Source organism: Aspergillus fischeri, genomic scaffold, assembly GCF_000149645.3.
Source record: "Aspergillus fischeri NRRL 181 1099437636265 genomic scaffold, whole genome shotgun sequence".
Classification (NCBI taxonomy): domain Eukaryota; kingdom Fungi; phylum Ascomycota; class Eurotiomycetes; order Eurotiales; family Aspergillaceae; genus Aspergillus; species Aspergillus fischeri.
In genome coordinates this window covers 675,328-690,266 of record NW_001509761.1, presented here as the reverse complement: position 1 = coordinate 690,266, position 14,939 = coordinate 675,328, and the positions used below count along the sequence as shown (strand labels likewise).

General features: G+C 49.7%; 5 protein-coding genes across 5 annotated transcripts; 2 read left to right on the top strand and 3 right to left on the bottom strand.

Moving 5' to 3' along the window:
* Positions 1-382: 382 nt before the first annotated feature.
* On the top strand, positions 383-1,355 carry NFIA_003030 (alcohol dehydrogenase family protein; the record flags this gene model as incomplete). Its single annotated transcript, XM_001258846.1, has 3 exons — positions 383-1,164; positions 1,210-1,254; positions 1,298-1,355. The coding sequence occupies 3 exons, from the start codon at positions 383-385 to the stop codon at positions 1,353-1,355; spliced, it is 885 nt and encodes a 294-aa protein (XP_001258847.1).
* A 91-nt stretch (positions 1,356-1,446) lies between these two features.
* Positions 1,447-3,019, bottom strand: NFIA_003020 (MFS transporter; the record flags this gene model as incomplete). The annotated part of the gene is made up of 2 exons (XM_001258845.1): positions 1,447-2,715; positions 2,765-3,019. The coding sequence occupies 2 exons, from the start codon at positions 3,017-3,019 to the stop codon at positions 1,447-1,449; spliced, it is 1,524 nt and encodes a 507-aa protein (XP_001258846.1).
* Positions 3,020-3,058: 39 nt separating this feature from the next.
* Positions 3,059-4,220, bottom strand: NFIA_003010 (YbhB/YbcL family Raf kinase inhibitor-like protein; the record flags this gene model as incomplete). Its single annotated transcript, XM_001258844.1, has 2 exons — positions 3,059-3,235; positions 3,681-4,220. The coding sequence occupies 2 exons, from the start codon at positions 4,218-4,220 to the stop codon at positions 3,059-3,061; spliced, it is 717 nt and encodes a 238-aa protein (XP_001258845.1).
* An 853-nt stretch (positions 4,221-5,073) lies between these two features.
* NFIA_003000 (acyl-CoA dehydrogenase family protein) lies at positions 5,074-6,554 on the top strand (the record flags this gene model as incomplete). Its single annotated transcript, XM_001258843.1, has 4 exons — positions 5,074-5,406; positions 5,461-5,711; positions 5,764-6,371; positions 6,421-6,554. The coding sequence occupies 4 exons, from the start codon at positions 5,074-5,076 to the stop codon at positions 6,552-6,554; spliced, it is 1,326 nt and encodes a 441-aa protein (XP_001258844.1).
* A 3,500-nt stretch (positions 6,555-10,054) lies between these two features.
* cbhC (putative cellobiohydrolase) lies at positions 10,055-11,753 on the bottom strand (the record flags this gene model as incomplete). The annotated part of the gene is made up of 8 exons (XM_001258842.1): positions 10,055-10,099; positions 10,149-10,390; positions 10,441-10,698; positions 10,748-10,885; positions 10,935-11,188; positions 11,236-11,503; positions 11,551-11,619; positions 11,675-11,753. The coding sequence occupies 8 exons, from the start codon at positions 11,751-11,753 to the stop codon at positions 10,055-10,057; spliced, it is 1,353 nt and encodes a 450-aa protein (XP_001258843.1).
* Between the last annotated feature and the right edge of the window lie 3,186 nt (positions 11,754-14,939).

Below are 14,939 nucleotides of genomic sequence, written 5' to 3'. Positions count from 1 at the left end.
TCAACCCCGAATGGCGCCACATCAATCGGCAACTGTAAGCCGAGGTATCCCAGTCCGCAACGCGGGGTATGCGGACGATCACCTGGAGGGCTTCGAATAGAAATACTCGAAGGGCAACTATACACCTCAATCACCAACCAAGAACAGAGAATCACACAAAAATGCAAGCAGTAATATTCAACGGCCCATTGGAGGTCACACTGGAAACGCGCCCTATCCCGCAGATCCAAGATCCCACAGACGCAATCATCAAAGTCCGCTACACGGCACTATGTGGCAGGTCAGGCCCCTCCACTCCCTTCGAAACATTTTACAATAACGAGAGAGATGCAGTGAACTCCACGTCTTCCGCGGCCACCAACCCTCCAGCACAGGCTTCATAATGGGCCACGAATTCACCGGCGAGGTCGTCGAAACCGGCCCCGCAGTCCAGAACTTCAAAAAGGGCGATCGAGTCGTCTCTCCCTTCACCATCAGCTGCGGCGAATGCTTCTACTGCGCCCGGGGATGTTCCTCGCGCTGCGCCAAGGGGAAGCTGTTCGGCTCTGCGGTGCTGGATGGCGGACAGGCGGAGTATGTGCGTGTCCCGTTTGCGGATGGCACGCTGGTCGCGGCGCCGGCCGCCGTCGATGAGAAGAAGTTGGTTCTCATGGCTGATATTTTCCCGACGGGGTACTTTGCTGCGAGGAATGCGTTTCGGGGGTGGGATGAGGAGGTTGTGCGGGGGAGTACGGTCGTGCTGTTTGGGTGTGGGCCTGTGGGATTGTGTGCGCTCATCAGTGCGTTGGAGCATCGGCCTGCAGCTTTGATCGCCGTGGATAGTGTGCCGGATAGACTGGAGCGAGCGAGGAGTTTGGGGGCGGAGGCGTGGAATTTCCAGACGGATGCGCAGGGGCTGCGGGAGAGGGTGCTTGAGTTGACGGAGGGGCGGGGGGCGGATGTAGCTATTGAGGTTGTCGGGCATAGCAGCGCGCTGCGGATGGCATTTGAGTTACTGAGGCCGTGGGGGCGTATCTCGAGTGTGGGTGTGCATAATGGGGAGATCCCCTGGACGGGGAACGAGGCGTATGGGAAGAATCTGCAGATTCAGATGGGCAGGTGTCCTGTCCGGAGCATCTTTAGGGATGCGTTGGAGTTGCTGGTGAAGAAACAGGATTCACTTGAGTGTGTATGCAGTTTCCTTCTGATGGCACGGCTGACCATCTCTAGGTTCATGGCTGCTGATATTCGACCGCTGTCGGAAGCTATCGCAGCGTAAGTCTTTCGCTTATGTTCTCGACCATGCTAACAGCTGCAGGTACGATGACTTTAATCAGATGAAATCCCAGAAGATCATCTTTGAAGCCGGAAAGTGATAGCAGTAGTGTCATTTGACCGCCAGATGAGCGGTATATGTATCTTCGAATACGTATATAACAACAAGAATATGCACATTCAGTATGCCAGTCAACTCCGCCTCGCCTGCTCCCGTTGTGCCCTCTTCTGCCGACATCGAATCCCAAAGAACATCGTCCACCACAAACACCCGGTAGACAACACACATATCAGCGCCAGGGTTGTATACGCCCACCCATGCCCCATGGCGTTCGTCATGGGTGCAATGGCCGCCGACGCCCCAGCACCCAACTCACACCGAAACAGATTATTCGCCGCCGTCGCAGCAGCAGACCGTTTCGGCCACAGATCCACCAAGAGCGCATTCAACACTTGCGACGCGCAGCTAAGACCTAACGAGAAGAGGAATAGAAGGATCACCGGACCGGCAAGATTAACCTTATGGTTCATCACCCACCCGTAGGCGATCATCATGACGCAGCAGATGTAAAAAGCCGGCAAGGCAATCTCCAGCCGAGCTCGCTCAATATTAAAGTTACTGAGATCGCTCTGCTTTCGTTTCTCGACGGGGAGGCCCGCACGGATGGCATGGCGGCGGAAGTTCCAGTCGACTAGGGGCCCGGTAACAAAGGCGGCCACAATTCCGCCTGCGCCGATAGGAATGTACATCAGTGCGGACTGGATATCGTTGAAGCCATAGATCTCATGGAAGGAGGTGGAGGCGCCGGTCATGACGGCGTAGAACCCGGCGAATACCAATCCTGCGGCGAGGAGGATTAGGCCGGTTTCGAGCTCGAACGCGATGAGGAGGGTCGGGAGCGGGTTGGGGAGCTGGAAGCGGTAGTTCTTGCGGTATTCGGCAATTGTCGCTTGGTCTGCTGCGAGTCCAGCTCTCTTGCGACGACGATGTCGGATTATATCGGTGACGTTGTTGTTCAGAGGCGGCGGGGGAACAGATCCGTCACCGACGACTTTGCGACACGTCTCAGGGAGGAACAGGAGCAAAATGGCAAAGAAGACAGAGCTGAGGATTAATAAAAACCAGAAGATCCAATGCCAGTCCAGATACTGGCTGATCAGACCACCGATGATGGGGGAAAGAGACGGACCCAGCATGAGCCCAATCGATGCAAAGGCAATGTATGAACCCCGTTCGGCGGAGGTGATCATGTCGCCGACGAGACCATTGGATAGAGCAACAGTGCCACTGCTTCCGGCACTCTGGATGCAGCGAAGCACCATCAAAGCTGCATAGCTGTTTTGGAGCGAAAGACCGATGTTTGCAGCGATGTAGATGGTGAAGCAGATGATGTATGCCGGCCGTCTACCTACTTTGTCAGAGAAGCCAGCAATCAACATAGGTGAAGCTCCTTGAAGAAGCTAGGCACGTTAGTAATTCACTCAAGACTTCTCATTTGACAAAGCATACCAGATAGGTTGTAACGGTAAGATTGATCTTGGTGATAGATACTTGCAGCGAGGAAGCGATAGTGTCCAGCGCCGGAAAATAGATACTGGAGGAGAGCGGGGAAAAGAAGCCGGCCAGAGATCCCATCAAAACAATGGCTCTCTTCTCGCTGGTGGTGAACACGGAGAAATCCTTGGGGCAGACATTCTGACTGGGTTGTGTTTCTTTGGCGATGGCCTCTTGAGCATCTTTCTGCTGCTCCTTCTCATCCGACATGGAAATACAGTTTCTATGACAGACTGGTGTCACCTATGCTCAGATCTTGTGAAACCAGAAATTTTGCAACCCTGATCCAAACGATGTATTTAAGCTAGACCCGCACAGACTGCGGGCTGCCCCATTTTGGAGGCCCGGTTCAGGGCCGGCATCGGTAGTTGGCCTCAAGGCTAGGACCAAGGGATTTGGTGGAATAGTAGCAGATCTTTGCAGGATCTGACAAGTGGCAGATGAATGCAATACATTTAATTTGTAGAGTAAGCGTAGAAGACATCTAACCCACCTCTTCTTCTCATGTACTTGTGTATATTGCCATTCCTGGTGAGTGACGGATGAGGTGGGGAAAGCGTGGCTTGGTGGAAAGCTTGACTGCTGCCTGAGTCAGTCACCGGCTAATCGGCACATGTCCTTTTTGCCTGAGGCATACCAGCCAGAAGTCTGGCATCGAGTTAACAGCGAGGCCGTTTTTTTCAGGACTACAGAAATCACCAGACTATGTACTACCTTAAGGTAGGGCACTAATGCAGTGAGTGCTTATCTGGCCAGAAAGACAATAAGATCATATAAAGATATTGGATTCCGCAGAAAGATATTGCTACTTCCTCTCCCAGACCCCCATCCACTGTCCCCATGCCACCACTCTTCCCTCAATCAAACCTACAATCTCCGCCTTGGTAACCACAGCCCCCAACTTACTTACAACTAATGGCTCCAACAGCCCAATCACCTGGAAGAAGTATCGATGCGGTCCATGGCCGAGCATTCCCCGCGGAGGGATGTAGATCGTTCCCCGACGATTAGCCCCGTACTTGAACCCGCCCCTGAGGACATGGCTTCCCGCAGCAGTGGGCTTAAAGTCCTCGTTCGATACACTGCACTTGCTCGCAGGAATACCGTAGTACAGACCATGCACAACAGGCTCAGCCAGTGGTGCATCCGGATCTTCAACGACAAGGAGCCACTCTTTGATGTTGTCGGCGATGACCGGCGGCGCAAACCATTTGAGAGTTGGGAAGAGGTCTTCTCCGAAGAAGCTGTACTTGACTGGGATTTGCGAGCCGGATGGTCCGATATCTGGACATCCAACCGTGACTGATGGTTTGGGATGCTCTGCAAAAGGAGGGGTATGTTGGATGAGGCCCGCGTCATGGCCCTTGCGGTTGGCGAGCAGCCAGGATAGGGGTCTTTCAATCCACTCCATTGCGTTGCTCAGACGTTGATGGATGGGTATGATTATGAGGTGGCAATGTGGTCCCTGGTCGATGAGGATAGCATTATAAGAGGGTTGTTAGATGCAAGACACCTGAACCGGCCCGGAAACGGCTTCGGGGTATCCCAGCTGCTGGAGTATACAGAAATCGGCCATAAAGAGTGCTTAAATCCGTTAAGTCAGCGGTAGCTTTCCACAGGAAGTGGCCTGTGTTACCACATCTATGCTAAAGCAATGGATATCCTAGGACATCCACAAGCTAAGGGAGAGTCATTGGACGAAGAGTCTGGTCTCTGACATCTGGACAGGACGGACGCCTGCTCTTTTAAGACTCCCTCATGCACTCTCAACCGAGCTTTTTCTTAACCTGTATTTGAACATTCAAGTTTTCTCCTCGCTCTGTCAGTTCAACTGCTGGTGGTTCAAGCTGTATCAGTAGTTTAAAATCGACAAGTCCGAGGACGCAAGCGGCAGCGTCGCAGATGTGATGCTCATCGTGCTGACTGGCTTATATGTGGTTTCTTGTAGTTGACCGCACCTTGTACAAAACCGTCCGCAGGATGAATTGCTACGGTTTCCGAGCAAACATGAAAGGCAGAGACCTCAAGATATAGTCCAGAATACTAAGAAAATCACAGAATGCTAATGCAGACATGTGATTGGTAGATTGGCCGAAAGCCTCGGACCTCAGGCCTCGGCTGAGTTGGAGAATGCGGGGAAATCTCATGTACGGAGATACGGGGACTGATAATTCTACATCAGCACCATATAATCGGTCGAGAGATCTTATCTGAATTTAATCAAGGACCAGCTCGATCTCGACACTCTGTCAAGCCAACACACCATGGCTGACGTCTCTCCCAACCCCATTCCCTTCTCAGAGCCCCCGTATTTGCGGGGTCTCCCATCGCCATACTACACCGCCAGTCATCGCCGATTCCAGAAAGCTTGCCGCGCATTCGTATGGGAGCACCTCCTCAGCCATGCAATGGACTGGGAGAAGGCCGGTACAGTCCCCGAACATGTCTTCAATGATTTCTGCAAGCATAACATGTTGCTGCCGAATCTGCCCGCCCCGTTGCCCGTGGATTGGCTGAAGAAGCTGGGAATTCATGATATTCTCGGGGTGAAAGTTGAGGAGTGGGATTATCTACATACCGGAATCTACTGCGATGAGGTATGGTGGTCGAGAAAACAAGCCAACAAAACGGAGAAAGCTGATTAGTGATAGTTGGCCCGGTCGGGTTTGGCTGGACCAGGGGCCTCGTTGAGTGCTGGTTTCGCTTTTGGCATTCCGCCGATCATCAAGTACGGTAGCAAGGAGCTACAAGAACGTTTTCTTCCTGATCTCCTCACAGGAAGGAAACGTGGCTGCATTGCCATCACGGAGCCAGAAGCGGGGAGCGATGTGGCCAATATCACCACCACTGCCACGAAGACTCCAGATGGAAAGTACTACATCATCAACGGGACAAAGAAATGGTATCTCTCAGAGAATATATTACAATTGAGGGACGTTTCTAAAACTGACTAGGATTACCAACGGAATTTGGTCTGATTATACTACCATGGCCGTCCGCACTGGCGGCCCCGGGGCAGCCGGTCTCTCGGTCATTCTCGTGCCTCTCAAAGGCCACCCCGGTGTCACCATGCGTCGACTCAAGGTGTCTGGCCAGATCACCGGTGGAACGACGTACATCGAGCTCGACGATGTCAAAGTTCCCGTGGGCAACCTGATCGGCCGCGAAGGCGATGGCATGCGCATCATCATGACCAACTTCAACCATGAACGCCTGACCATCGCGGTCGGCGTCACCCGCCAGGCCCGTGTCGCTCTAGCTGCCGCCTTTCAGTACACGATGAAGCGCGAGGCGTTCGGCAAGACACTGATGGATCAACCTGTGGTGAGGCACCGACTAGCCAAGGCGGGCGCGGAGCTCGAGACCATGTGGGCGTGGGTGGAGCAGATCTTGTACCAGTTGTGTCATCTCAGCAAGGAGGAGGCCGATCAGCAGCTGGGAGGGATCACGGCGCTGGCCAAGGCCAAGGCGGCTATGGTGCTGAATGAATGTGCGCAGTGTGCGGTCTTGTTGTTTGGTGGGGCTGGATATACCGCTAGTGGGCAGGGAGAGTTGGTCGAGGGTAGGTTTCTCGCCTTCAAGGTTCCTGGCTCGAGGCTGACTTGTGATAGCGATTCTGCGAGATGTCCCTGGAGCTCGTATACCAGGTGGATCAGAGGATGTCCTCCTGGATCTGGCCGTGCGGCAACTGGTCAAGATCTATCAATTGGGGGAGAAGAAACTCGCCCAAAAGGCAAAGATGTGATGGCAGGCTGTTGCAATCCGGATGAGATTCATATTATGAAATCCTGGCGAGCGAATCAGCTAGAAGGATTATTTTGCCAATGTATAAAATACTATATTCTCTTATTTCGTAATTCTATTCTCTCTCGATTTGCTTCCGCTACCTGGGAACACAGGACAGGTGCACATTGGAGGAATGAGCTGTCCTGACCAAGTCCTGAGTATAAGCCTGATGCTTCCATGGGTTTTTTCAATAGTCCAACCCCTTTGCTACAATAATAGGATGTCGCATAGTTGCTTCATCCAACCTCCCTTCAAGTGTGAGTCTATAGAAGCACCCTCTGCTATTTATGATATAAAATACGGCATCATTCATATTCAACTTTGAGGTTCTTCTAAATAAGAATTGGATACGCCACAGTCCTAGCCTGGGGTCTCTTTACTACACAAGAAGACTTCTCTTATGTTATTGCTGTTCAAGAGTGAAGAAAATGAGGTTGATTAATGTTTGAGATGTTGTTTATTGTTATAGTTAAGTATGGGCCCCGCCTTTGCCTCACTTGTAAGGGATTAATAACGAAGGGCAGTATTTCCATTGCCAAAATCTTTGAATTGAAGTCAAATACAGTCTCTGCATCCATTCGGTTTGCCACTTTATATTACAGGTCTGCTAGGATAGCTGTATGCAGATTAGCAGGTTGGTATATAGGGCCAAAACAGACACACTTAGGTAAATATGAAACAAATCTTATGTTAGATGTAGGTAGCTGTCACACTCTGGGATCAGTCTCCGCTGTTCTCTGCTACTGCCGCTCATGTCTTTGGGAACGGAGTGATGAAGGCATAGGCGTCTATATATTCCATTTTTCCTGAATTGAACAGTAGCAATATTGTCATGTCTGTTGGATGAGTAAGATGCAAACAATAGAAGGAAGAATTATGTTTATACAGGAGCATCCTTAGTACCATGATCACTTTTTACTTGTTATCATGCTGTTTGAACTATCAATGTGTAGTTAGATATAGTAACCTGATGAGTACTACTTTCTCACATATAAGACACACAATCAGGATGCAGATCAATTGTGTAGGCAGGTAAAGAGAATCCTGGACATGCAGCTTATGTAGCCTTATTGAGGTAAAAACCAGCTCCTTTTTGAGACACTGAAACCGAACTGTAGGCATAGTATACCCGACATATCATATGCTATTCTTCCACAAGCCTTCGCACTGGTAACCGGAAACCAAGCCATCGCTAACAAAAAGAGTCTCATTCCCGTTTGCTCAGTTATAATGAAAATCTCTCAGGTATATTTCGCTCGGAATCAACGGGGGGCTGTTTGAAGTCGGGTCGGCTGGCAGGCGTGTGCTTGCTGATATCACAAACATATTGATGTTCTGTCTCATCAAGTGTCAACAATAGATGAGAGTGTTCGGCATGAAAATGAGAGTCATCAAACATAGTGTCATTCATTGCCACTAAGCAATCAATATTCGAACGACTGTGCACCGAGAACACAGAACTTGCACCAAGCCAGGAAACAACAACAACCAAAATCATCGCTTAGCATCCGCAACACAAGCATTCGACGCATTCAATACAGCATTCGCAGGCCTCTTCGCAAAGGAAGCAGCAGCACATGGCCATCAGACTGGGACCAATCAGTACACATCATTCACTCAGAGGCAGAGAGTCAAACCAAGCAGTCAAACATCCACGATCCTTCTTCTCCTCTGGAGGCGGGGCTTGGTATTGCATCTGGAGGTTCAGTATGGTCCGTTGGTATTTGGCAGTATACGACTCCTACCTGAGGTGGATATGGCTGGGGAGGTGGGTATTGCCCCTGAGGGGGAGGGTAACTATCAAGTCATTCGTCAGAAGGAACTCTAAGGAGATGCTGTGGTGGCTGAGTACATACTATCCTTGTTGTGGTTGTTGCGGATAGGACATTTCGTCTAGGATAGAATAATCAGAGGAACGCTTGTTCAGTCAGATTGCTAGCAACCAGCGACTCCAAGAGTATATGAATGAGTGAAGTCCAGCAAGGGATCAGGCAGAAGGAATAAATCCCCAGCGCATCGCCGGGGCTGCAGCTAGATGGGGTCACACCCTCGCTCCTGGCCTGTCTTGGCCCTGTAGTACAATTCAGGGGTCCACACTAATGATCAATCTAGAGAAGCCGAGAGATCGTAATGCTCCGAGAAGCTGTAGAAGAGCCGAGATAACAGCATTTGATGACCTCGCAGATGCCAGCATGCTATTTCTACAGATGTCGGTAGCCTCCAGCTATTGCTCTTAGCAATCACAGCAGCAACAACCCAAGGTTTTGATATGTCATGCCTCTGTTTGACAAGTCTGCCAGGAGAAACATCACTAGAGGAAAAGGTATTGACTGCCAAGAACCCCAAGAGGAAATGAATGGGGATGTCTCGCCCTTTAGGGCTGACACTAGCCACATTGCTCCACTGGCTCTGATCGACAATCCAATAGTCAGGGAAAGTCAATACTCCACTGCAGTTCCCCTGTCAAAGGAATTGTGTTGCCTGATTTTGCTTCCTCTGCTGTTTACCCCTAGGACAGTTGATTGGATGATAGCCTCCCAGAAGGGTAATATGATTATGAAAGGCTGTGATGAGTGTTGCATTAGCCACATATATACCTCAAGGTAGTGATACATTGATCTAAGATTATAACTATTAAGAAAGGCAAAATGGCTTACTGATAGTGCCTATAGTACGGAGTAGATGAATATATAGTAAGAATGAAGCACATTTCATATTATGGCGCAGGCTAATATCTATAGTAAGACAACAGATTTTCATTTAAATTACCTTCAATAGCTGCTAATTGACTGGTCTTGATATTCCCTCGCACATTAGCACCAAATAGATTTCGTGGTTTGAGATGCTGCAAAACTTCTGGTAACTAAAATTCGGATGTTGAGATCACTTGCACTAAGCAGTCTTCTGTACTGCCTACTACCCATTGACCGCTATACTTTCTCCACATGCTGAACGCAACAAGAATGCTTGCCATCAAGGATTGGAACTGGACCCTAAAGCTGCCTCGCGGGCGAATGATGAACCTATACATTCCACTGGCGGATAATCCCTAGGCAGGAGTACCTTCTCGGAGATAATCTCCGGGCTCTCACTGTTCGAGAAATGACCCGACGCCACCCAGAACACAACAGAACCTGGGGGCTAGATAGTATCATCTGCTATGTCTTACAGAAAGTCATGACAGTAGAGTTCTTCTGATATATATACGGCGTGCTTCTAATCTTGCCAAATAACCAGTTCACCATCACTAGGCGCTATTTGCTATCCTACCGCGTTAAAGATGTCGAAATGCAATGACAATCCTGTATAGGGACAGGCTACCATTGGCAATATGAATAGTAACAGATGTACAATAGAGCAGGAAGAATGTAATCATTTTGCTATTTCAGCCATAGAGCGCAAAGGAATAGCCCAAAGGTCGCGCACTCAAACAGTCAGCAATTCTACCTCTCACCACATTTAAAAAGACGGGTTAGCGTTGGTCAGAAGCTGCTCAAAGTAGGCCTGGGTCCGTCAGTCACTTATCCCTCATTTGGCAAGATGGATAACATACCTGGAACCAAGTACCAGCCTCAGGAGCAGGCTGCAGAGCATCACTGTATCCGCAGTGTGCGTCATACCGGGCGGAAGACGAGTTGGACGTGCCATCACTCTCTCCACCGGGCTTGATCCACACAAAGGCATCCTGGAGCGGATCGCCGGTGTTGGTCGAGGGGCGAACACCAAAGCCGGTGCCGATGACGTTGCACCAGTCACCCCAGGCGCTTTGCTTCGTGGGCTGGACGCCATTGCGGGCTGAAATAGCGATTAGTCGGTACACATCTGAGATTGGGATAAGCACTTACAGGTATCCATGATGAAGTGGGCATCGAAGCCGGCATTCTTGAGAAGAGGCGCCATGGCGTTGATGTACTTCTTCTCGTCGCAGTTGGGGTCTCCCTGGGTGTAGGACGGGCAGGTACTGAGCGACCAGGCGTTGTAGTTGGCGACGTTGGTGGCCAGACCACGAAGAGCCGCGGGGGAACCCGCGTCGGTGTAGACTTTGGCGAAGAGTGTTGCGGCGGGGCCCAAGTTGGCGGGCCATCCGAGCCAGCCAGCATGGCCTGATGAGTTAGTGTCTGGAAGGGATGAAGAATGCGGAAGGAGGCATACCTGCGTCGAGGTACATGGCGACGTTGGGCAGGTTGAGCTGCTTCAGAGCGTAGTCGACACACTCCAGGTAGGCGCTCTGCGCATTGGCGCATTTGGCGACGTTGAGGTTAGTCACCAGGTTGGCCAAGCTGTCGGGTTCTGCAAGATGTCAGAGAAAGGCGGAGCGCAACGGAGGTGTACGGCCTACCGATGACGAGGATGGTGTGAACGTCAGAGTACTTCACCAGCTGAGCACGGATGGCGTCAATGTACGCCTTGTAGTTGGCCACACCGTTGTTAGCAATTGAGTACTCGCCATTACTGGCCAGAGCGGCGCAGTCACGGTCTGGCAAGTCGTAGACCACGAAGATACCGGCGATAGGAGGGCTAGCGCCGGCCTTGTTCTTGGCCTGAATGTCGGCCAGGTAGGTTCCCATCGTGGGCACCTTGGCGGCAACGTCGCTACAACTGTCAGGAATTGGTCTCAGTATTGGGATAAGACGACTTACAGCCAGACAAATGAGGGCACTTCAGCGACGGCACTAGCCTTGGGCTGGAGCGAGCTGGGCAGAGAAGGCATGGCTAGAGTATGGACCTCGGAGGAGTAGTAGGGGTTGGCATAGAGCTGGTAGCCGCTGAAAGGGTTACCGGATGCGGTCACGGTGGGTGCGGATGTAGTTGGACCAGTCGTCGTAGGTTTGGTGGTGGTCTGGGTCGTCGTCGTTGTCGAGAGGGTGGTGGACGTCGCGGTGGCTCCCGGGATACACTGAGCGTAGTCTGGGAAAGTCAGTATAAGTCTCTACTCAGGACGATATCTAACATACAGGGATTCAGTGTGCTACAGGCCGCACCAGCAACACAATTTGTTGGGCCAGACCAGCCTTGGCCGCCACCTAGAAGCATATCAGCATTTGATCTAGTCCTATTCAAGTGACAGCCAGAGCATACATTGCCCCCATACAGTCTGCTGGGCCTGCACAGCAGGCAACAGTAGAGTCAATGCGATGGAAGATGCAAGGTGCTTCATCTTGGCGTCGTATATGGTGAAATCCTCAAGACTGAAGAGGAATGACTATCTGAAAAGACTCGACTTCAATGGAGATTCGGAGGATAATTTATAACCCTCTGCCACATATCTTGGTCGGAATCATCGCCGGCTTTCCGGAGGGTACAAGGTACACACAGTCCAGGGGCCAATCGCATATCATCCGTTCAAGGAATCCATTTAGCCTCAGGAATGCTATGAAATAGGATTCGGACTGAAGCGAAAGACTAGTGCCCGAGATGAAAGGGTGGCTGACTCAAAGTCAGTATGAACTCATATACAACCGAAAAGGGTAAGCGAATATTGCATGGCAGCATTCATGGAAAGCCCCGCATAATCACATTTCTTCAGCCAACACCCTAAGATCCTGATCCTTCATTTCATGCAGTGGAATAATCCTGTTCCTGCTTTTTTCCGGGAGTTGACGACCCTATAGAAGCGCCAATCGCAACTCCCGACAGCAGCCACATGAGCCCTCGCAGGTTGCAGTTTGCGGGGAACAGACTACATAAACGATATTAACCTTGCGATCAACTGGACACGGGGGTTTCAGATTTACCTATGAAAATGCTTAGCGTCATTCCTTCCCCGCGTCTGCAACACTTTGCTGCATGCTGTCTTTAGGCATGGATATTGCACTCCCGCGACCTCAATTGCCGATTTAGGGGTGTAGTTCTGCAGGTGCCGGTTCTGCGGCCCGGAATGCCATGCTAGACAGATCCTGCAACTTGCACCTCGTAAGCATCCTTGTTGGCTGGATTGCCGCAATATGATGCACCTCATCTAAGAACACAGAGCCTATGGAAGATTTAGGCTAGTTTAGGCAAAATGGCTGTTCAAGACACCATGGTCCACGATGTCGTTTACAATTATTGCTTGTCGACCCTTTTCTACTCGGATAGCACAGACAATGATCCTCACCAAGAAATAGGTAGCGTCATCGAAACAGGAAATTTAATGTCCGCACCATCTGGCAGACTATCCATGTACAAAAGATATTGCAGTGAATGCCGGCTGCAGAACTCCGTGTCGGAAGCACGCTAGCGCAGGGAATATCAAGTGATGCTGGTCCCCTTCTAATCTAGACCGATGTGGCTCCGGTGTCCTTTTCTGGTAAGACTACCTCGCATGCTTAATCAGGGAGAGCTAGTCGCTTTCGTCAGCCCTTGATGCTTTACGGCGTGATAATACTTACTAAAATCAGTCACATCCAGTTTAATAGACGAAGACTTGGTTCTCTCCTGTCCTCTGTCACCTAGTATGCCGTACAATAATGAATCCAGCCATGAATCTCATGGACAGAGACATACATGTTCCACCTGCACTGCAAGGGCAATGCTACTAACAGGATTGGAGATCAACATTGAAAGTGAAATGACACTCGGCAGTTCGGATAATAATTGCTCGGCCAGGCTGAGGATCGACAGTGTCAAGCTTGACAAGATAGACAACTCCTATCGCTTTTGAACGATTGACCATCGCACGTGGGCCAGGTTTCACACTTGCAAGCTCTTACATTCGCTGGCCAGACATAGTGCTTGCAAATGAGGATATTGCCTTATAATTTATGGTCAGCCACAATGGTCACATCAATCATGCCACAGGTGACTCTAAGAATGCTGATATGACACCCTGAAACAGCGCTATGATTCGTTCTTGTGTCAGACCTTGGTGCATATCTGGCTACATATAGACGGGCAGAAAATAGCTCCACTGATCGTAATAGTGGTGTTCAGCCTTCCTTTGGACTTGAACAGGTTTGCTCGTCTCACAGTGACAAGGGCAAGCAAAGGCCCATCCCGTACAGAGGCAGGACAAAGAAGTGTTTGAACCAGCACGACGTCCATGCTGCCAAATCGGTCAGTCATGGATCACATTACCAAAGATAAGATTGTAGATCAATATGAGTCTATGGCGGCCACGTCACCTGAGGCCAGCATTTTTGATCTCCCAACTTCGCAAGTCAAGAAGTAGACAGGCTGACCAACCCGCAAAATGGGCGGTTCTGGGTTGGTTCTGATCCAACCAGCAGCCAAATAGGTTAACCATACCTAATTTGCATGGATATAGGTAAGCTTAAGCGTTATCCAACCATACCCAGGCCTACATAAGTATATAGTCTATTATGTAGATAGAGAATGATCTTATTTATGTATATATAGAATAAAATATTAGACTTACCGAGAAAAACTAGAGTTATGGCGGAGTTTTAGTTTCAGATAATGGTGGTGATGGTGGTGGTGGTAAGATAGATATCTCTCTGCTTCTCTGCACTGCTTTCCATCCTGAACTCTAGCCTCCTATCCCCCTAATTAAACTCATTTCAGCATATCTGATAGGTAATAGATGATGTTTATATCACTAATCGTCATATCATTCAATGAAATGTATAGATACCCTAGGGATTGAGGTATAATACTAGGAAAAAGGTGGTAAACAGAATACTATTTTGGTGTAATACTACCTGTAGGTATCCATTATCCGCAGCCAACCCGCATGGATATGAGGGTGGGTTAGATAGGCGGTGGTTCAACCATATCCAACAAAAAAATGCTCAACAGGCGAAAGTCCCCTGAATATGCGGTTGGAATTTTCCGTGTCTTGCCAGGTTGAACCTAGTAGAAGCCCTAATCTCGATCGATCATAGCAGTTATCCACCCATTGATAAAGACAGGCTGTGATTGGTCAATCATCAGGGGACATTGAGCGCCAAAAGGTGTCCTTTAATCCTCTTTGATCCTTTCATCTATTTTCCAATCTCCTCAGGTAGTCAATAGGAACAGGGCTCAGGCCTCAGGGGAACATCTAGAATCCCGGAAAATACTACTATTTGTAGGGGGTCATCAGTTGCACAGAACTTGAAGATGGCCAGTTGGCCAGTGCACCACGTGATGTTATTGCCAGGGGAATGTCCATCATTCCATCGGAACAATTATCGGTAATAACTAGATGTCATGATGTCAATGACACACGAGCTATTATTTACCTCGATCCATTACTACTGCTGTCGAATCATGATTAAAGAGCTCTGCATCTGATATTAAATTAGTGCTGACTCGACATACGATACATGTGATAGCTCTTGGCGTAGGCTGACGTGTTTGCCACTTTTATTCTCTTCTCTACAGAGTACACTCTGTCTGGTATTATCCTTCAGACTTTTCAGTC